This window comes from Rana temporaria, chromosome 3 (genome assembly GCF_905171775.1).
Source record: "Rana temporaria chromosome 3, aRanTem1.1, whole genome shotgun sequence".
In the NCBI taxonomy this organism is placed as follows: domain Eukaryota; kingdom Metazoa; phylum Chordata; class Amphibia; order Anura; family Ranidae; genus Rana; species Rana temporaria.
In genome coordinates, this window is record NC_053491.1 from 220,268,560 (window position 1) to 220,292,309 (window position 23,750).

General features: G+C 42.0%; 1 protein-coding gene across 1 annotated transcript in view; it reads left to right on the forward strand.

Annotated features, from left to right (window-relative positions):
• The window catches only part of LOC120932122, a 106,243-nt gene extending 84,789 nt beyond the window's left edge, over positions 1 to 21,454 (forward strand). Inside the window, exons 3-4 of the mRNA XM_040344278.1 lie at positions 15,726 to 16,082; positions 19,771 to 21,454. Of these exons, the coding sequence (XP_040200212.1) occupies positions 15,726 to 16,082; positions 19,771 to 20,141 (728 nt within the window). The 3' untranslated portion in view covers positions 20,142 to 21,454. The remainder of the gene's footprint in view (positions 1 to 15,725; positions 16,083 to 19,770) is intronic.
• The last annotated feature ends 2,296 nt before the right edge of the window (positions 21,455 to 23,750 follow it).

Consider the following 23,750-nt stretch of genomic DNA (forward strand, 5'->3'; position numbering starts at 1 on the left):
CCTACAACAGAGAAGCTGAATACCTACCTATGTGGTAAGTGGCGAGTGTAATTTTTGCTGCAGGTGCCATTGTTATGTTATCTAACATGTATCTATCTGGTCGACATGGTTCTTCCTGCTGGCTGCTATGTCACTATAGGGCACAGAAACTGGTGGGACCACTTGGACCAGCAGGGGCATGCTTACTGACACACCCAGAAGAGTTGGATAAGAATCCCATGTGAAGCAAATGAAGACAGCAAAGTTTTTACTCGCTGCCTATGGTATATTTTTTTTAAAGATGTGATGGGGCCTTTTTAAGGGTGCCAGTTGGAAAGCAGGGTTAAGGGGTTTTGTGTCACCTACATGTCTCCCATGACATAACAACTTTAACATCCTAAGAATACTCTTGGCCAACAGTAGTTTTACACCAGCTTAGGGCAGTTGATAAGGTAAAGTGATCTGACCAATCCATCTACATTTGCGTTTTACATTTTCGCTTTTAAGACCCCTTTCACACTGAGGCGCTTTGCAGGCGCTATAACGCTAAAAATAGCGCCTGCAAAGCATCCTGAAAGAGCCGCTCATTACACTCCAGTGAAAGCTCGAGGGCTTTCACACTGGAGCAGTGTGCTGGCAGGGAGATAAAAATAGTCCTGCCAGCAGCTTCTTTGGAGTGGTGAAGGAGCGGTGTGTATACCGCTCCTCCACCGCTCCTACCCATTGAAATGAATGGGCACTGAGGCTATACTGCCGCCAAAGTGCTGCTGAAGCAGTGCTTTGCGGGTGGTTGTAACCCTTTTTCGGTTGCCAGAGGAGGTTAAAAGTGCCACGCTAGTGGCCGAACAGCGTTGCAAAATTAACGGTAATGTGCCGCTAAAAATAGCGGCACTTTACCGCCGACGCACCCAACGCCCCAGTGTGAAAGGGGCATAAGAAAAAACATTTAGACTCAAAAGGCAAAAAAATCTTGGTGTCATATCAATGGAAACTGTTCCCAATTCTGGGGAGGGTTCTAGAACCAATGATCTCTGTGATTGATCTCTGTGCTGGGGAAAAGCCCCCCTCCATGACATTGCATATATGTGTTACCGTGGTGGGAAGGGGTAAAAGTGAAAAGATCACAAGTTATACCATGTGTAAGCTGCAAGCTTTGTTACATTGCACTGGATGCAGAAGAAAATTTAGCACAATGGAGAACATTTATCAATTATGACACACAGCAAGGCAATGCTAAACAGGAGAAGCAGACAGATTATAGAACTGTTGCATAAATAGGCTGCGAGGCAGCCTGATTTGCAGCAATTTTTTTTGCTAATTTGCTTGATAAAGGTCCCTCAGTGTTTTTTTAACCTTCCTGGCGGTGTTCCCGAGAATGACTCGGGGTTAGATTTTCCTGCTACGATCGGTAACCCCGAGTCAGTCTCGGGCTTGCCTCGCTAGATCCACAGGCACTTTTTACTTACCTTGTCCCTGGATCCAGCGATGCCACCGCGCTGTGTGAGCGAGCGGGACCTCGCTCGATTCACATAGTGCCTCCGTGTGACGCCGATCTCCGGGCCAGATCCTCAAAAGAGATACTCCGACTTAAGTGCTGTTCAGTCTGTGTGTAACTTTGGAAACGATCCTCAAAAGGCTTTTTCCAAAGTTACACAGAAGATCCGGCATGTGTAATTGATTTACACTGCCTAATTTTAGGATGCAGTACCGCATCTGCCGCTGGGGGCATTTCGAGTCGAAATGCCGTTGCTAGTATGCAAATTAGCACTTAAGGCGATCCACAAAGCTTTCTAGCTTCTTTTTTGCGCCGTAAGTGTTATTTTGCAAGTGTAAAATTAGGGCTCGTTTTACAAAGTGTAAAGTTAGTCACACCTTGTAAAGGCCCGTGGGTACCTACCGGAGCATGATGGGACGGTGATGCCTATATAAATGTGATGCAAGGCGCGCTTCCATCATTACAGCGACAACAGGCGACGAGGCAACATCGGAAGAACAGAAGACCAGAAGACCCTGACGCCACAGAAGACCGCGCCGGCTGCCTGTTTGAAATCGAGCTAACACACAAACATAGCAGGCAGCCAGCGCTGAAGAAGAAGGCACCGGAGAGCTGCAGAAGAACCGGGGTTCGCCGAGTCAAGAGCCGAGCCGAGTCAAGAGCGGAAGAGGGGAAAAGATGGAAGAAGCCGGAGTCCGGAGAAGCCCCCCCGGAGAGCGGAGAAGACCCCCGGAGAGCGGAAGACCCCCGGAGAGTGGAAGAAGACCCCCGGAGAGCGGAAGAAGAAGCCCCCCCTGGTAATTGAGCTAATAACGAAGACAGGGGGGGCGTCCGGAGCAGAATAATAAAATATTTTAAAAAGCCTTGTGTTGTGTGTTTATTAACTTTTACTTTTTGCCTCCAGGTGAATGGATAGGGGTACGATGTACCCCATATCCATTCACTTAGGGTGGGGGGCCGGTATCTGGGGGCCCCCTTATTAAAGGGGACTCCCAGATTCCGATAAGCCTCCGCCCGCAGACCCCGACAACCAATGGCAAGGGTTGTCGGGAAGAGGTCCTGTCCTCATCAACATGGGGACAGGGTGCTCTGGGGTGGGGGGGCCCGCAGTGCGCCCCCCTGCCCCAGAGCACCCAACCCCCCCATGTTGAGGGCACGCGGCCTGGCACGGCTCAGGAGGGGGGGGGGGCGCTCGCTCGTCCCCACTCCCTTCCTGGCCGGCCGGGTACCGTGCTTTGGATACGGGTCTGGTATGGATTGTAGGGGGACCCCCTACGTCAATTTTTCGGCGTGGGGGGGTCTCCTTACAACCCATGCCAGACCTAAGGACCTGGTATGCTCCTGGGGGGGGAACCCATGCCGGTTTTTTCTTTGAAAATTGGCATGGAGTTCTCCCTCAGGAATGCATGCCGCTGTCATTTTTTTTTTCCCCGACGCAACTTTAAGCCGTCGCGATCCTCAAAACTCGGCGTAACGTAACTTCGCGCATGCGCAGTACGGCCGACGCGCATGCGCAGTACGGCCGGCGCGGGAGCGCGCCTCATTTAAATGGGACTCGCCCCATTTGAATAGGAACGACTTGCGCCGGCGGAATTTTAGTTACACAGCCTGAAATTTCTAGATAAGTGCTTTGTGGATCAGGCACTTAGGTAGAAACTTTAAGCCAGTGTAACTTAAATTGGATTTTTTAAGTTACGTCAGGTTTTTGTGGATCTGGCCCTCCGTTCCCTGCGACGTTACGACGCCCGGGAGCGGAGACCGGCGCCAAATTCAAAAACGTAAACAAACACCTTACATACAGTATACTGTAATCTTATAGATTACAGTACTGTATGTAAAAAAAACACACCCCCCTTGTCCCTAGTGGTCTGTCCTGTGCCCTGCATGTCATTTTATATAATAAAAACGTTTCTTTCTCCCTGCAAACTGTAGATTGTCCATAGCAACCAAAAGTGTCCCTTTATGTCAAAAATAGTTTTAGATCAGCTAAAAAACAGCGATAATAAATTATAATCACTTGCAGAATTGTGCGATAGCGATTTGTGGGGAAATTCGTCATAAAAAAAAAAAATAATGACAGCAACAATTCTGCAACTGAGCAAATTTCAGTGATTTTAATTTGATTACATTATTGAATAATTTGTATTATAATTATATTATTATTTGTTATAATTATTTATAATTATTTATTATATTATAATTTATAATTTTGTTTTTAAAAAAATGTCATACCCAGGATGCCTATTAGAATCTTGTTTGGTCAGATTTAAGTGAGTTATTTCTAAAAATTACAGACCTACAATATAAAACGCCAAATTTCCTTGCAAATAATGGTACCGCTTTCAGCATGTTTTTTCTGAAAGAATCATACCGCCAGGGAGGTTAACAGTGGTCTGCCCACAGTTTGACCAACATGGACAGTACAATTATTAAAAGCTGTATTTATTATACATACATTCCCTATATAACAGACACGGTATACTGGATAGTAATCTGCTGAAATAAATACAGCACTGAAATGTTGCTGTATAAATTCTGTTCTTTATGGAACTCATTCACTTATCGATTGTATATTGCAAGGCTTTAGACATTGATTTAACAAAATGAAGACTATAACAGACAGTACAATAGAATAGTGATGGAATATTACACATTATTTTGAAAAAAATTCAAGAATCAGTCATCCCAAAACTTGTGTTTAATTTTTTTGCTCCCTATTTGCTGGAGAGGTTAGACCACTTACCGTATATACTCGAGTATAAGCCAAGTTTTTCAGCCCTTTTTTTAGGGCTGAAAATACCCCTCTCTGCTTATACTCGAGTCAGTGTACCAGAGGGGTTGGGGGCGTCCATTTTTTAAAACTCGCGGCCTCCTCCTGGTCCCGTCCCATTCTGTGATAGCCTTTTGACACTGTGTTCAGTGTTCCGCCTATCACTGACGTTCTTTCATCCTCGGACTCAGTTTCCCAGCAGACAATGTGTTCGGTGTTCTGCCTATCACGGACCTTCTCTTGTCCGAGGATGAAAGAACGTCCGTGATTAACGAAACACTGAACACAGTGTCTGCTGGTAAACTGAGTCCGAGGATGAAAGAATGTCCGGGATAGGCGGAACACTGAACACAGTGTCAAACGCCTATGATGGAACGGGACAGGACCAGGGGGAAGCCACGAGTTTTAAAAAATGGACGCCCGCAGCGCAGCCTGTCAAGAATTTCAGGTACGCTGCAATGGGCACAGTGAGGTTGTAATGGGCACAGTGAGGTTGTAATGGGCACAGTAAGGTTGTAATGAGCACAGTAAGGTAATGGGCACAGTGAGGTTGTAATGGGCACAGTGAGGTTGTAATGGGCACAGTGAGGTTTGGCACAGTGAGGCGTGCAAATCGACACAGTGAGGATGGGCACAGTGAGGTTGGGCACAGTGAGGCGTTGTTGACCTTCTTTTCTGCTTACAGTAGCTGCTGCATTTCTCACCCTAGGCTTATACTCGAGTCAATAAGTTTTCCCAGGTTTTTTGTGGTAAAATTTGGTGTCTCGGCTTATACTCGGGTTGGCTTATACTCAAGTATATACGGAATGTTGCTATTATCACTATGGGACCTTTCCTTTTATGGCCATTACAGTATTTCCCCTTTTCATTTGTCCCATTTTCTTTGACTCATGTATTAATATAGAGATTGCAAAAGAACAGTAAGAATCCCCCAGTTTGGGTGGGGAACATCCAAAATTTTAAGGTGGAGGAGGTGGAAGAAAGACACAGACACAGTGGTAGAAAGACCTTATCACTTGATTTCCAGTAGATTTTAAAAGCCTAGCCTTTCAGATTCCAACCACAATGAAATCATGTTTTCCATGGGCTAAGGCCTCATACACACGACCGTTTTCCTCGACAGAATCCACCAAGAAACTTGGTGGGAGAGCTTTTTTGCAGAGGAAACCGGTCGTGTGTATGTTTTTCATCGAGGAAACTGTCGAGGAACTCGACAATGAAAAAAAAGAACAAGTTCTCTTTTTCCTCGACGGGAGTCTCAATTTCCTCGTCGTGTTCCTCGTCGGGCATGTTTTCGATGAGAAAAACGATCGTGTGTATGCTAAGAAACCCACGCATGCTCAGAATAAAGTATGAGACGTGAGCGCACCTTCGGTAAAAGTAGTGTTTGTAATGGAAATAACACATTTTTAACGCTGTAACAGACTGAAAAGTGCAAATCGTCTCTTACCAAACTTTTACTTAACACGCAGTAACATGAGATTAGCAAAAGCAGCTCCAAGGGTTGTGCCAGTGGAATCGAACTTCCCCTGCCATTGCACGTGTTGTACGTCACCGCCTTTGAGAACAAGGAGATTTTGTCTTGACCGTGTGTACGCAAAGCAAGCTTGTCGAGTTCCTCGACAAGCCTAACAAGGAACTCATCGAGGAAAACGATGTGTCTTTTCCGACGAGTTCCTCGGTCGTGTGTACGAGGCTTTACTCTTTTAAAGGATTTTTAGTTTTACTAATAATGATTAGGAGTTTTATTTGATTTATTTTCTCCCATTACTCTTCTATGTTTCTATAAAAAAAAAAATTCAGGAGTTGGACAGCTGCGATTAATGTTCTAGCCAATGAAATCATAATGTAAAAAAAATTGCTTTTTTTCTTTATTTTTATTCAATAGCCGGAAGTAATTTTAAATGGGATTTGACTATTTTTTTTTTTTTTTCATTTTTGCTGTAGCATGTTTTCTGCATGCTACAGATACGCCCCCCAGGCACTATATTTAAAGGAATTGTTAATTTTTATTGTTGCACTTTAAGCATAATAAAATCACTGCTTCTGAAAAAAATGGTTGTTTTAAAAAAAAAAAAAATATATATATATATATATATATATATATATATATATATATATATATATATATATATATATATACACACAGTACAGACCAAACGTCTTCTCATTCAAAGAGTTTTCTTTATTTTCATGACTATGAAAATTGTAGATTCACACTGAAGGCATCAAAACTATGAATTAACACATCTGGAATTATACATAACAAAAAAGTGTGAAACAACTGAAAATATATTTCATATTCTAGTAGCCACCTTTTGCTTTGATTACTGCTTTGCACACTCTTGGCATTCTCCCCATGGCGCAGCACCCCATCACTCTCCTTCTTGGTCAAATAGCCCTTACACAGCCTGGAGGTGTGTTTGGGGTCATTGTTCTGTTGAAAAATAAATGATGGTCCAACTAAACACAAACCGGATGGAATGCTGGTTCAGTATGCCTTCAATTTTGAATAAATCCCCAACAGTGTCACAAGCAAAGCACCCCCACACCATCACACCTCCTCCTCTATGCTTTACAGTGGGAACCAGGCATGTAGAGTCCATCCGTTCACCTTTTCTGCATCGCACAAAGACACGGGGTTGGAACCAAAGGGCCAGATCCACATAGAAATAGATTGGCGCAGCGTATCAGAGATACGCTACGCAGCCGTACCTTACCTGGCGTTCTTTCGAATCCTCAAAGATTTTGCGCCGTAAGTTACGGCTGGGTAGTGCATTTCTGGCGGCGGAATTCAAATCGGCGATTAGGGGCGTGTTTCATTTAAATGAAGCGCGTCCCTGCGCCGAATGAACTGCGCATGCTCCGTTTCTAAATTTCCTGCCGTAAATTGAGCTAAATGACGTAAATTTTTTTAACTTAGACGTGAATTACGTCCATCCCGATTCACGGACGACTTACGCAAAAAAAAAAAATATTACATTTTCGACGTGGGAACGACGGCCATACTTAACATGGCAAGTCTAACTATACGCCGCAAAATAGCAGCTTTAACTATACACCGGAAAAAGCAGACTAGAGACGACGTAAGAGAATGCGACGGCCGTGCTTACGAAAGATAGGGGGTAAAGAGATATAAAGAAAAAGAAGGAAATGGTTTGCTCGTCCAGGAGACCAGCAATGTCTGTCTGCACGTGCACCTCTAGCTCTCCGGCACCTACAAATAAGAGAGCCAAGGATTCCAAATGGTGTCAAACAATTTAATAAATAAAGCCAGGACTTTTCCAAGCAGCAGCAATTGCGATCTTAGCCTTCAAAAACAGAAAATAAATCAAAGTTTGTGTGTGTCTTGGGATGTGTTCCACTGGCACTGGTTGATTTAAGAGCGCAATCCGAGCGTCCTTGGTGATATTAACCATGGCCACAGAATATATTAAAGAATGAACCTGCATCCAAAAACGCCTTGGGGCAGGTCCACATGAATGTAAAATTATCCCCACCTTCTCACTCCCCCGGATGCAAGAGGAGGGGGAGCCTGGATACATTTTCAAAAGCCGGTACCAAATACTATTTGGAGTAAACTTTAGTCCCTGCCTCAATCAAGGCCACATTCATGATACCTTTATAAATACGAGTACTCCGCTTCCCCAATTTCCACATCAAGATCATTTTTGTCAAGCTATTTAAAAAGATAGTTTGGAGGGTGGGGACATAAATAACCTATACAACAGGTGTGCCCAACCTTTTGAAGAGCGAGGGCCACTTAAGTGACTTGGTAACCGGTCACGGGCCACAATGAGCAGAGCAGCCAGATGACCGGACCAAGTCAACTCTGCAGAGCTGACACAGCCCGCTTTACTCTATGGGCCCTCCGATTCGATCTGCCCAGATGGAAGGGGACGGATCCCCCCCCCTTTTTTTTTTCCGGATCGGATTGGAGGTAGGTGGGTGTAAATGGCTATAAGTGCCATTTACATCTGTGGTTCAATAGAGGTGAATGGAGGGTCTGATTGGGTCAGACCAATCATACATCGATTTTAGTAATAAACTTACCTTCAATAACAGTCTTCCATTCGGGTATCTTCAGCTGTTGTTGTCCCAGGTAGAGAACATTTGTTATCGCTCCGCCTGTGACAGGAGTTGGCGCTATACAGCAAGCATTGGCTTTTACGACTTGCCAACCCGCCATCCCAGAGCAGGAGGTCGTGGGCCACATCTGGTTGGGCACCCCTGCTATACAACATTGAGATGCACCCTTGTTGCATTGTATCTTGAAAGCATTTATTTTTAAATGACGGTCTCAATACGAGATCAGGGCTTAATTTGTGAACGCAGGTAGTGTAGAATTTGCTGTAGATGAAACTGCTCCAAGGGAAGCATCTCTAGATGTTGCACATAATGGGCCAGATCCACGTACATCGGCGCATATTTAAGGCCGGCGTAGCGTATCTCAGATACACTACGCCGCCGTAACTTAGAGCGTATTTTCCGTATCCACAAACAATTTGCGCCGTAAGTTACGGCGGCGTAGTGTAAATGTGTCGGCGTAAGGGTGCGCAATTCAAATGACTTAGTTGTGGGCGTGTTTTATGTTAATACATGTTGACCCAACGTAAATTACGTTTTTTTTAACGGCGCATGCCCCGTCCGTGGGGGTATCCCAGTGCGCATGCTCGAAATCACGTCGCAAATAGTCAATGCTTTCGACGTGAACGTAATTTACGCAAAGCCCTATTCGCGAACGTTTTACGCAAACGACGTAAACAGAAAATTCCACTCTGGCCTGACGTCCATACTTAACATTGTGTATGCCTCATAGAGCAGGGGTAACTATACGCCGAAAAAAGCCTTACAGTTTACTTTAAGATATTTTCCCTGGAAACACGATACTGGCAGCAGAAGAGCACCAATCCATATGCCTGGTTTGATATTTTGTCTTTTAGGGAGGGGGAGCAAAAAAAATACTTTGCTTCTTAAATTTGAATAGAGACCTTTAAAAAGTTAAATAAAATAAAAAAGCAGATTGAAATACATTCCAATTATTGAATTCAAATTAGTGGATGGGTTTGTTTGATAGGGTCAGACACATTGGCGAAGAAGTGGATTTTTTGTTGTTCACTTATCTCTAATCATTACTGAACAAACCTTATTTCCAAAGTGTATAGACCAACCCAGCATTTGAATATCTTCACTCAGCACAATATTGCGTGCTGCTTATCAGGTGAAATGCTTGTTATTTTATCTATGTGTCATGGAGAAGGTTATTTGCAGAAAGCAGCTGCTTATACAACTGTCAACGTACTTAAAATGTATTCATATATGACTTCTATGAAACCATGGTTTTCATTTATTAAAGTGTCTGGAATAAATGCTGTCTAAAAGCTGCATAAAAGGATTCAAACCTGCACTTGAAAATTAAAATGACAGTTGTGAAGGAAAGCTTGAATCTGATCGGTGGCATTATTTCAGGCCCATAGTGCCTTGGAAAAAAATATAATTTGTGTGCTGGTCACGTCAATAAACCAAGTCAAGTTTCTGATTTTACTACATACTGTGAAATAAAACCATGAACCTCTAACTGACAAGAAATTCAACGCTACTTACTACATTGTTTAACCCAATTACTAAGTCAATTCTAATTATTTTTATACATGCTTAAACTAAAATTTTAATAAGAAGTAGAACATTTATTTTTAAAACCATGCATACTCTCAGGCCGCGTACACACGGTCGTAAAAAAAACGATGAGAATGGACCGAGGTTCAGTTTCATTGGTCCAAACCGACCGTGTGTATAGCCCATCGGTCTGTTGTCCTTCGGTCCAAAATTTTAAAACATGCTTCAAAATTGAACCGATGGCCCGCTGCCTGATCGGTCCAAACCGATGGTTAGTACAGAAAGCATCGGTTCAAAACCCGCGCATGCTCAGAATCAAGTCGACGCATGCTTGGAAGCACTCAACTTCGTTTTTTTCAGCACGTCATGTGTTTGAGGTCACCGCGTTCTGACCCGATCGGTTTTTGGAACGATGGTGTGTACGCACATCAAACCATCAGGCCACTTCAGCGGTGAACCAATGGAAATGGCCCGTCGGACCATTCTCATCGGTTTAGAATGACCGTGTGTACGCGGCCTTAGGGGTTGATTTGCAAAAGGCAAATCTGCGGTTCACTTTGTAAGAACATTTTACCATAGCTTATTGAATGTGGTGAAAATTCACTTTGCAAAGAATACCCAATCACATGCCAGGAAAATAAAATAAATCAAGACTTTTGCTTGTGTATGGTGATGATGATGGAAGTCAGCAGAGTTTCACCTCATTCACTAAGCTAGGGGAAAATGTCCTTGCAAAGCCAACAGTCTATTTGCCTTTAGTAAATCAATCCCATAGTGTTTCTGTAAATGTGGAAAATCATCCCTCACGGCTGCTAGTGTCATGCATTCTTTAACCATGTGAACTTTATTGGCGAAACCATAGTAGTTGACATTCCAAGCATGTGATTTCAAAAGTAATTTTCAATAATTTAATATTTGCAGCTTTCCTTAAAATAATACCTGGTCATTCAGCAATAAATAAACTTGTTCAGGCACTTCCGATTACAGGGTGACAATACACATCTATGTCTCTTTGTTGTCCTCCTGCATTGTCACCCAGTTGTATAGACTTCCAATGGAAACAAGTGGTCCTTTCAACACACATTACCCAGCCATGGTCCACTGTTGTCATGTCACCATTAGGTAACTCATCCTCAGAAATGTCATGCAGCCATTACTAGAGTGCAAGCTTGTAAACAGGGAATGGCTGCACAAAAAACACTACAGGAGGTCGGAAGCACAGAGATCCAACAAAGTCTGGAAGAAAAGATGAAAGCAACCATACTATTTTAAGAAAATGGCAATTGTTTATAATACATAATGCTTAAGAAACTAAATGTCATGTCATGCAGCTAGGGTTTACATGTATTTTAAAGCTCCACTTTGGGCTTACCTTTCCCCCAGTTCTTCCCTTTCCCCTAGAGATCCCTAGAGTGTAGTGTTCAAATTTGTTACACACTTTTACCAAGGGTTTTCTTTTGTCAGAGAATAGGTACTCCACCCCCCCTCCTCTAGTCCCCTTGTCTCCAACTCGTCCCTATTTCCCAACCCCCCTTTTCATATAATGGGTTGTTATGGGTTACAGCATTCAACCTTATTCCCATACCAGTGTTATTTAATGCGCCAAATCCTTCTGCCCACCTTAATTTGTCATGTAGTTATACCCTGATACAGACTTCCTTACTGACTTACCACAGCCTGTTTAAAAGAAGCACCAATCACTGCAGGTGTTGGGGCGAGGACTTGCTTGTGGAGGAATATACTATCCTTAGACTGGTGCCACCAGCTTTATTCCAGCTGCAGCCCTTGCCTAGTTTGCCCTTCAGCTTGGACGATCCAGCTCTGAGCACTGGTGAGTGAAAGAAAGCTGGCCTGAGGGTACTCAGTGAAGCATGGAGCACGGAGTGGTGGAACAGATGGGGAGGTGGAGCAGATCCAGCTTTCCCTTTGCCTTCTTTAGGTTAGGCAAGGGTTGCAGAATGCTGGGGATTGGGAGATAGAGAAAACTGCTTTTAGTGCTAGTCCCTAGCTGCCACACCATGTATGCTTTTTTGGGAAGACCGGTGACTGGAGGAGCCCATATGCAGTACCAGCACATTCCAGCACAATATTGACATTCATAGATTCAGAGAGAGGCACTGATGTAATGATGTCATGACTGTTCTCTGTATGTTAGTGTAGAATACCATAGTAATGCTCCATTTAGGGGGGGGGGGGGGCATGTCAATGTTGCCTTGCACTCACAGGATATCTTTGGTTTTCTGGGTTGAATGACATATGGAGGACTGTGTACATCTGGTGGTGAAAAGGAATAACTGTGGGAGACAGTGTCAGAGAGGAAAATGAGTGTTGCAACTTGAGCTGCTTTTTCTATTTTAAGCAATTGCTGGTGGACTTAAAGCGGATGTGCCACTAAAAAAATATATTAAAAGCCAGCAGCTACAAATACTGCAGCTGCTGACTTTTAATATAAGGACACTTACCTGTCCTGGAGTCCAGCGCCGATCGCAGCAGATGACGAGCCGATCGCTCGTCACCCTGCTGCTCCCCCCTCCATCCACGGTGAGGGAACCAGGAAGTGAAGCGCTCCGGCTTCACTGCCCGGTTCCCTACGGCGCATGCGCGAGTCGCGCTGCGCCCGCCGATTGGCTCCCGCTGTGTGCTGGGAGCCGAGTGTTCCCAGCATACAACGGGGGACGGACGGGAAACGAGGAAAAAACCCGTCTTTTGCCCGTATCGTAGGGCCGGAAGTGGGTGCAGATACCTGTCTGTAGACAGGTATCTGCACCCCCCTCCCCCCTGAAAGGTGTCAAATGTGACACCGGAGGGGGGGAGGGTGCCGATCAGCGGGACTCCACTTTAGAGTGGAGATCCGCTTTAAGTTTTCCCAAAGCTGGGTTTTACATTAACATCATACTATAAATAATGAGTGTTATAAAGGGTTGAAATTTCTCTTGTTTTTTTAAATAAACGTGATTATAAAGTATTTTTAAAGCGTCATGTTTAAGGCCTACTTTTCCTTATGTCTCTAGGCAATCTAGCTGACATGGTGGTTATACTTACATACTTGTCTTCTCTGTGATACTTATATTTTTTCTTACTGTTATAAATCATAATGAATGGTCATATGACTATGTATCAACATCTTGTTTTTACCTTTTCTCTTACTGGGCTTTGATGGGAAAATGCAGCATTCTTTTTGAAATGCTTCTGATATCATTCAGAATTCATTACAGTTGACATGCATTTGACCAGCTTCAAGAAACTTTTGCATTCCCATAGACATGTATAGGAAGAAGAGCAGGTCTGAAGCAAAGCCTTTTAACACTTGCCCTAAAGTTCACCATACACTATACAATCAGATTGTACAATATCATTTAGACTTATCGTATTTGCCGGCGTATAAGACGACTGGGCGTATAAGACGACCCCCTATTTTTCCAGGAAAAATTTTGGTTTTGGGATATACTCGCCGTATAAGACTACCCCCTTCCTACTAGTCTGTCTGGAAGCTGAGGGGTAGCCAGAACAACCGCTGACAGGAACAACCGCTGACAGAAACAGGCATTTTTCACTCATATTACATTACATGCCTCACTGTGCCATTTCATTACATGCCCCACTGTGCCATTCCATTAAATGCCCCACTGTGCCATTCCATTACATGCCCCACTGTGCCATTCCATTACATTCCCCACTGTGCCATTCCATTACATGCCCCACTGTGCCGTGGCATTACATGCCCCACTGTCCCGTGCCATTACATGCCCCACTGTGCCGTGCCATTCCATGCCCCCACTGTGCCATTCCATGCCCCCACTGTGCCATCCCATGCCTCCACTGTGCCATTCCATGCCCCCACTGTGCCATCCCATGCCTCCACTGTCCATCACATGCCTCTACTGTGCCGGCCAAGACAATTTCCCTACCTTATTTTTTTGTTGCGGACATCCATGTTTCAGGCTGCGGGCATCCATGATTCAAAAGCCGCGCCTCCACCTCAGACTGTTCTCAGACGGAACACAAATTTTCCCAGCGGGGCCTCTGTTCAGTGTTCCGCCTATCACGGACGTCCTCTCGTCCGGGGATGAGAAGGCATCCATAATAGGCGGAACTCTGAACAGAGGCCCTGCTGGGAAAATGAGTGTTCCGCCTATCACGGAACAGTCTGAGGAGGAGGCGCGGCTTTTGAATCATGGATGCCCGCAGCCTGAAACATGGATGTCCGCAGCCTGACGGAGACAGATCCGGCATATAAGACGACCCCCGACTTTGGATGCATTTTTTTGCATCTAAAAGGTCGACTTATACGCCGGAAAATACGGTACTTAAAATTATGTAATATGATGTCAAACCTAAACAATTCATTCAATCAGGATTAAATTAGATAGGCACTTGTTTGACACGTTGACGGCAGAATTAAGGGCCATCTTAATGCATGGCCCATTATAACCTTGAATTACACCATATTCGCCAACTGTCCTGGATTGGCTGGGACAGTCACAGTTTTTACTAAACTTTCCCATGATGGCCGTGTCCAGGCAGTGTCCCGGTACCTGTACTGTGCTGTCCTGATCCCAGTATTGTGCCCTCATCATCCGTACTGAGCCCTTCTGCCTCCCCCTCTGTACTGTGTCATTTGTGTTGATTAGTCTTTGATTTATGGCATGTTTTCTTATTGTTAAGATTAAATTTTATTGAAAGTACTAATAAATACATGTTTGATTCTATCTGCTATTTATACTTTAATTCTTGAGAGTAAATGTGTAAATTGGGGCAGGCTGGTAGGGGCCCCCAGTGCAGTACTTTGCCCAGGGACCCATGATGCTGTTAAGATGGTGCTGGCAGAACTATGGTCACCTTTAGTCTCACCAGTACTATGTATATAATATGGCCCGGATTCACAAAGACTTACGCCGATGTATCTACTGATACGCCGTCATAAGTCCAAATGTGCGCCGTCGTATCTATGCACTGATTCTTTAAATGAGATACGCCTGAATTTTGCCAAGATACGACCGACCTAAGTCTCCTACGCCGTCGTATCTTGGGTGCATATTTACGCTGGCCGCAAGGGGCGCTTCTGTCGAATTACGCGTCGAATATGTAAATGAGCTAGATACGCCGATTCACAAACGTACTTGCGCCCGTCGCTATAATCTACGTCGTTTACATAAGGCGTTTTTACCGGCGTAAAGTTAAACCACCAAAAAGCTGGTCTAAGTCGTTTAGGGTATGGACGTCGGAAGTGCCGTCGGATTTTACGTTGTTTACGTAAGTCGTACGTGAATGGGGCTGGGCGTAAATTAGGTTCACGTCGTACACATTGAGCCATCGTATCTTAGGGAGTATTTGCGACGTGATTCTGATTCTGGGGTCACAATTCATTTGAATACAACACGCCCACTGCCTTGCTACTTTGAATTAGGCGGGCTTACGCCGGCCCATTTACGTTACGCTGGCGTACATATGGGAGCAAGTGCTTTGTGAATACTGTATTTGCCTCTCAATGTTACGACGGCGTAGCGCATGTGAGATGCGCTACGCCTATCTAAAGATTTGCCGATCTCTCTGAATCTGACCCTATATATATATATATACAGTGTGTGTGTATGTATGTAAATACTGTGTATATATATATATACATATACAGTATATATTTGTGTTGTTCAGTGTAAGTTCAGTGTGGTTTTTTTTTGGTAGAATTTGAATCTACTTCTTGTCTACTGATCTTCATTAATGAACATGTGAACTGCTACAGTACTTTAAAATTCCTGCATAATGTTATAATATTGAAATGATTGTTATTGAGGCTCAAACGGCATATTTGGTAAATTTTTTATATATAAAATTTTTATTATTTTTTCACTTTGCTGTCTTTTACAGCTTATACAGGTGGAAGACGAAGGCAGACATCCAATGTAATCTTGCCTAGGTGTACACTGCCAAATGTTTCCAAGCAGCCTGTACCAAGTGAAGCTTCAAGTGATGGAGAGCCCGATGCAACTGGGAATGATGTACATTGTGCAGTACTGCTTGGTGATGGTGTTATCTACGCAGAACACGAAACTGCGGAATGCAACAACTCTACCCTATTATTAACTGCTCCTGAAATTGCAAGGTGTTCTAAAGCTGAAGAAACAGAAATACATAGCAGTTGTTTAACAATAGAACATGATCAGCACCAGTCAATGGTACCACTAAATAAAAGTGACAGCACGTGCACAGCCCTAAAAGACCCAGGTAAAAACAACAGTAAATATGTATGCATATATAATTTATTAAGGCAAAGGCTGAAGTGCAATAACCCACACTGATTGTTTTCATGGTCATATTCAGATAAATAAAGGGTTGATTACTTTTAGCTACTGCCTATTATATATTATTTTTACCTCCTGCCTTTATTTTCTAAATTGCCCCAATAAAGAAGTATCTCCCTTTATTTGTAATGATGGAATTCTACTTGTTGGAACTTCTTTCATTTCAAAATGTAACTTTCCATCATTTTGTAGTTTCATTGATCAAATCTTGTCTATCTTTGTGTATATTTTCCCATTTTATTTGTAAAGTAAATCATTAGCAAGGGAACACCACAACCTACTTTGTTACTCAGTATGTAATAATATACTTAGCAACGCTTATTCCGTGAAACCTGCATGTGGAAGGTACACTAATGCCCCGTACACACGATCGGAATTTCCATCAGGATAAACTCAGACAGATTTTTCTGACGGAATTTTGTTCAAGCTGTCTTGCATACACACTGTCACACCAAATTCAGACCGTCCAAAACGTGGTGACATACAACACTATGACGAGTCGAGAAAAATGAAGTTCAGTGCTTCCGAGCATACGTCGACTTGATTCTGAGCATACATGTTTTTTTCTCCGTCAGAGTTCCATACAAACGAAATTTCCAATAGAATTTTTTTTCATCGGAGAAAAAGAGAACATGTTCTCTTTCTAAGTCCGTCAGAATTTCTGATGGGGCACACACACGGTTGGAATATCCAATGAAAAAATTCCGTCTGACTTTTTCCATCGGAAATTCCGATCGTGTGTACAAGGCATAAGAGGTCCCACTGAAAGCTTCACATAAAGTTAGATCCCAACCCAAATTTCTAGCTATGCCATTGCACATCCATTTTTCAAAGCCAAATGCAGAACTATATCAGCGATATTTTTTTAACAAAGAAAATATTTTTCTAAAACTACTCCTTTTTTGTATGGATTGTGGTTATTGGGCAGCCAAGGTTCTATACTTGACTTCTGATACCCTGTACTGAATACCCAGCACTGTTAATTTTCTCTGGTGACTTCTTCCCCTCTACTGGTTCTGCCTATGAGAATTTGGTGTTGACCATTTTGACTTATATTTGGACTTACGGTACATTTAGAATTTCCCAGCAAGACATTAACAGGAGAAAGAGCATCAGAGGGATAAGCTTTCCAGAGGAACTTATCTGAGCCCATACCTAATATTTGAATGCAAAGTCAAGTGTGGTGTTACATACAAGCCATCCTCACAAGATCTTATAGCTTTAAAGTGAGTGAAGATGACAAATTAATATGGGCTGTTACCTCCCTGAGAGTGGCAGATGGGTAGGTATCTACCTGCGCTCCTAACTTAATGATAACTAAGGCTACAGCTAACAAGCACCATTGAAAGAGCATCCGGATAGGGTTGCAAAACCCTAAAAAAAAATATACCTATTCTTGTGTATAAAGAGAACAAAAAGAAAAATGGAAAAAAACAAAAACACAACCTAACCTTTAAAAGTACTCAATAAAGGGGTAGGAGGGGGGTATATGCTACAGTATAGAAGGTCTACTTTCTTGTAAACATGATGTTAACAGTGACTTACATACAATAGTTTGGAAAGGATCTTGCATGTGGACAGTAATATTTTCCAGCAGGTTGTAAGCTGTGTGCTATAACAAGCAATTTAATTACTGAATTTCAGGAACAGTTCAAAAATCACAAGCAATGTACAATATCATAAGAATAACTTTTGAGTTATGTATGGCCACCCTTAAAGTAAACTTGTGGTCAAACCATACACATTAAAGTGTTTATATATAACAAGCAGTAAATTAACTTAAAAAAGCACTCACTGACCTCTGTATCTGCAAGCACTGTAGAGCATGTCATCCTCAAAGTTCACAGCAGAAGCACTGATGTTGTTCAAGTTTTATCTTAGCAGGTTAGCTTCCTCTACCAGTAGGATGAGATTAAAATACTGAACACAACGTGTGACTGAAGAAATACCCAGACATTTGATCATAACAAAGCCAACAAATACATACTCAAACTTGGATAAGATTACAGTATTATAAAAACACTATTTCTTGGGTAGAAATTTTTTATCTGTTCTTATAGTGCACAAAGCTCTTTAAACATTGGCATGCAATGCCCATATTTTATCACTCCTCACAGTACAAGTACATATAATAAAGGCCAATATATGACATAAATTGCTTGCATTAAAGTGCTTCTCTTAATATCCTTTATAATTAAAAGTGCTTTGTACAAATATAGAATAAGAGAAATTAAATCAGCGCAAAAACTACAAACAAACCCTTTCTATAGCAGCTGAACACCAGGGTCAATATTCATAAAATCCCTATAGAGAAACAAATGCAGATGGTGCAGCGCTTTAAAATAAAAAAAATATATATATAAAAAGTCCATAGAGAGTACAGTGTCATATTGCAGCCTGGCCCTGTCCAGGTGAACCTCGCCACTTCTGGTTGTACTGGCAAGTTGGCATCACTTTCTTTAGCTCCACTCTGACATACATTTCGTCGTGATGACGTTTTCAGGAGGCGTGAATGTAAATATTTTTTTTTTTTGCTGTTTTTTTTTTTTAATAATGAAAGGTTTTACACTATTGGAGTTTTTCTCTCTTTTGGCCATTTTTATGATGATGCTGGAGAGTTTGTAAATGAGAAATTGGACAGTTCCTGGATTATTTATTTTTCTGAGGGGGTTGTGGTTTTCTGTTAAGTTATCCTGAGTGGTGGTGGAGGCACATTGGTGCAGTGAAGCACTAAAGATTAATAGTGGACTATGTTGCACTTTATTTGCATAAGACACTTTCAATGATATAGGACATTCCAAGAAGCATGTCAAATATTGTATTTTATTATATGTACAGTAGCTGTACTGTGATAACTGATGAAATATGGGCACTTTAATGTTTAAAGAGTGCTGCGTACGATAAGATCAGATTACTGGAAAACGAATTGTGTTATACCCAGCAGTTACTGTTTTTTTTTTTTGTTTTTTTGTTTTAGCTCAGGTGATTTTGTTCTAAATAGAAAAAAAATATATGCAGGCATTTAAAAAAAAACAATTCTGACAGCTTTAATTAACCCAAATATTTGGTTTATATATTTGTGAATGATTAGTAGACATAGGCCGGATTTACATAGTACACGTTTTGTGCAAATAAAGTTTTGCATAAGTAGTATTTAAAGCTAATAGACTAAAGCTGGCCATAGAATTTCATAAAAAAAAAAATCATTTTAAGAACACTTATTCAGTTGTATAATCACTGGTGTGGTCTAAATGGCATTCGTTTTCAACCATAGTAATGGGAAAATTTGAAGGAGCAGGATGGAAAATCGTTCACAAAGAAACAAGTTTCTTACAGTGACTGGTTTTCATTTGGGAATATCCATTGACTCCAAAATTGAATGCTAAATGTATGCAACATTTTAAAGTACTTTTTACAACATTCGTCAAGTCACCTACAAGCGTTCGTTTGAAAATCTACTGGGCAACTTTAGCCCAGAGTTGTCACTATAAATAACACATATGGATTTTAGAAACAACTGAAACATGGACTGTTTGTTTTTCATATATTTTTTGTATGTTACAGTACTAACGACCATATATATGAACTTTCCTCTGTATTTTCTTTTGCAGATTTGTCTGAGAGAGCTTCCAGTTGCAGCAGCATCTATAAATCTTTCAGTGCATCATTTTCCCAACTGCACTCATCATTGTCATCCTTGTCTTCCAAGTCTGAGGAAACATTTAAAAGCTCCTCCAGCATTGCTACTACAGTTTATGACAGAAAATCTCCACTGGCAGCCAGTAGATGCGGTAGCTGTGTCCCAAGCCCTGGACTATACAGTAAGAGTTGCTCTGGTAACACCGACCTTTACCAGGCCTCCTCATATTCAGTGAGAAAATATTCACAGGCATCAGACTTTTCTCCTTTTGACAAAATGTGGCATGACCATTTTCTTAATCACTGGCCAGTCCTTCCGCCAATCTCCCCACAAAGAGGTTAATAAATGTCTATTTTTTTTCCTCTTCTTTCTGATTCCATATGGGCTTGTTCACAGGCCTTTGCTTGTGTGTGTTTGAATACTTGCTTGCCTTGACTGCTGTGAGGGAATTGTTCCACTAATGCTGGCCATCCTCAAATCAATGGATGCACGTAACAACAGAAAGTGCCTCAGATGTAGTGGTTTCCACAGGTCCTTTGTTGGGTCTTTTGTCAGGCATTTTTGAACCTAATAAATAATGTCAAAAGCTTCTATCATGGCCAAAAATGTTCCTTTTCAAACATTTCTAATAGTATTTTTGTTCTGTCATGTCTCCCAGTGTTGCGAAGAATTTGTGCCGCACAATAGGAATGTGCTGTATCGCGTGCCGCTTAGGGCATTGTGCCGCTTTTTTTGTGGCGATCTTGACTCAGCAGCTACTTTGTTCTAGATTTTTTTTTAGTTTCGCTTGATAAACGTATTAATGCCTAACAGTTTCTAATTGTTTGATGTACTATCCTGTCTAATGGCACACTTTTCGTTTTTTCGTTTTTTGGCTGTGCATGGTAGTCATTGAAGAACCTGTTCACAAATTAATATATTTGAGATAAAGTCATGAATATTGAGAGGTTGTTTTTGTATTGTGTCCTAGAATCTCATAGAAGCATGCAGCAAATTTAATTTAGCCTTTCACCTGCCAGCAATGGTTTATAATGTATATAGCATAAAATTGTTGTTTTCACTATGGTACACAGCAAATGTTAATGTATTGTGGAAACTTGCCAAGTTATATTAAGTTATATTAAGGCATGCAATGTTATATGCACATGCTTGATATTGCTGTCAACATGTTCTTTATCTATGCCAGGTTGTAGGTTTAGTGGTCTTTTGCTATACTCTGAATATTTTTTACGATGACGGACATTTTTGAGTGATGGCAATCTATGCTGCATCACATTATAAGAAGTTTGTAAAAAAGTAATCTGTTACAAAAAGTATTGTGAATGCTCTGATGTATATTCAAGAATGTTTAAACAATTAGACCCACTGGCGAGATTTGTAGGTTTTGTGACTATAGCAAATAACCTTGATGTAATTACATACAGCCAAGACTGTATTTCTGATAATAGCCCTTGTGGGTCAGTGACATGAACTGAGGGTTGGTAGGTGTGCAGGTTGGAGTTGTCTGGCCAAGAGGAGGTCTTGAGGTCTGATGTGCTGTATGTGGTCATAATCACTGTTACCTGAGTACCCTTTTTATGCATCTCCCTGGAAACTGATTCAAAATAAAGTATACCAGAGACTTACTCAAAATTCAAGGGCTGCTTGAATGCTCTTCTTATTGTTTAGACCTCCCCATGACTTTAATATTTGAGAAACCCCACTATTTGTTTGTTGTATTCTCCCATTCACATAGCATACCCATTACATATTTTATGACCTTTTCGATATTTTTAGAAGAAGGTGTCATGGCAGAATGCAATCATTTCTGAACAAGTTCTGCATGAGCCTTTGCCAATAGAAAGGCTTGGGACATGATCTCATTCCTCTAATTAATATATAATACAGAAAACAAGCTTTCAAATCCTTAACCCTTTGTTAGGACAGATAGAGTTCAGATCTACAGTGGGGCAAAAAAGTATTTAGTCAGCCACCAATTGTGCAAGTTCTCCTACTTAAAAAGACAAAATGTGGAAACAAATCCAGACAATCACATTGTCTGATTTGGAAAGAATTTATTTGCAAATTATGATGAAAAATAAGTATTTGGTCAATATCAAAAGTTCATCTCAATACTTTGTTATAAATCCTTTGTTGGCAATGACAGGGGTCAAACGTTTTCTGTAAGACTCACAGGGTTGTTACACACACTGTTGCTGGTATGTTGGCCCATTCCTCCATGCAGATCTCCTCTAGAGCAGTGATGTTTTGGGTCTGTCGCTGGGCAACATAGACTTTCAACTCCCTCCAAAGGTTTTCTATGGGGTTGAGATCTGGAGACTGGCTAGGTCACTCCAGGACCTTGAAATGCTTCTTACGAAGCCACTCCTTCTTTGCCCGGGTGGTGTGTTTGGTATCATTGTCATGCTGAAAGACCCAGCCACGTCTCATCTTCAATGCCCTTGCTGATGGGAGGAGGTTTGCACTCAAAATCTCACAATACATGGTCCCATTCATTCTTTTATGTACACGAATCCTTCGTCCTGATCCCTTTGCAGAGAAACAGCCCCAAAGCATGATGTTGCCACCCCCATGCTTTACAGTAGGTATGGTGTTCTTTGGTTGCAACTCAGCATTCTCTCTCCTCCAAACATGACGAGTTGTGTTTCTACCAAACAATTCTACTTTGGTTTCATCTGACCATATGACATTCTCCCAATCCTCTTCTGGAACATCCAAATGCTCTCTAGCAAACCTCAGACGGGCCTGGACATGTACTGGCTTAAGCAGGGGCACTGCAGGATCTGAGTCCCCGGCGGCATAGTGTGTTACTGATGGTAGCCTTTGTTACATTGGTCCCAGTTCTCTGCAGGTCATTCACTAGGCCCCCCGGTATGGTTCTGGGGTTTTTGCTCACCGATCATTTTGACCCCACGGGGTGAGATCTTGCGTGGAGCCCCAGATCGAGGGAGATTATCAGTGGTCTTGTATGTCTTCCATTTTCTAATTATTGCTCCCATAGTTGATTTCTTCACACCAAGCTGCTTGCCTATTGCAGATTTAGTCTTCCCAGCCTGGTGCAGGTCTACAATTTTGTTACTGGTGTCCTTCGACAGCTCTTTGGTCTTCACCATAGTGAAGTTTGGAGTGCGACAGTTTGAGGTTGTGGACAGGTGTCTTTTATACTGATAACAAGTTCCAACAGGTGCCATTAACCACTTAAGACCCGGACCATTACGCAGGTAAAGGACCTGGCCAGTTTTTGCGATTCGGCACTGCGTCGCTTTAACTAACAATTGCGCGGTCTTTTGATGTGGCTCCCAAACAAAATTGGCATCCTTTTTTTCCCACAAATAGAGATTTCTTTTGGTGGTATTTGATCACCTCTGCGTTTTTATTTTTTGCACTATAAACAAAAAATAGAGCGACAATTTTGAAAAAAAAATCTATATTTTGTACTTTTTGCTATAATAAATACCCCCAAAAAAAGATTTAAAAAAAAAATCTTCTCAGTTTTGGCCGATACGTATTCTTGTACATATTTTTGGTAAAAAAAAATCGAATAGTTTTATTAGTATTTTTTTTTTACTACTAATGGCGGCGATCAGCGATTTTTTTCGTGACTGCAGCATTATGGCGGATACATCGGACAATTTTGACACATTTTAGGGACCATTGTCATTTTCACAGCAAAAAATGCTATAAAAATGCATTGTTTACTGTGAAAATGACAATTGCAGTTTGGGAGTTAACCACTAGGGGGCGCTGAAGGGGTTAAGTGTGACCTCATATGTGTTTCTAACTGCAGGGGGCGGGGCTGGACGTGTGATGTCATTGATCGCCTTTCCCTATATCAGGGAACAGACGATCAATGACAGCGCCACAGTGAAGAACAGGGAAGCTGTGTTTACACACAGCTCTCCCCGTCCTTCAGCTCTAGGGACCGATCGTGGGACTCCGGCGGCGATCGGG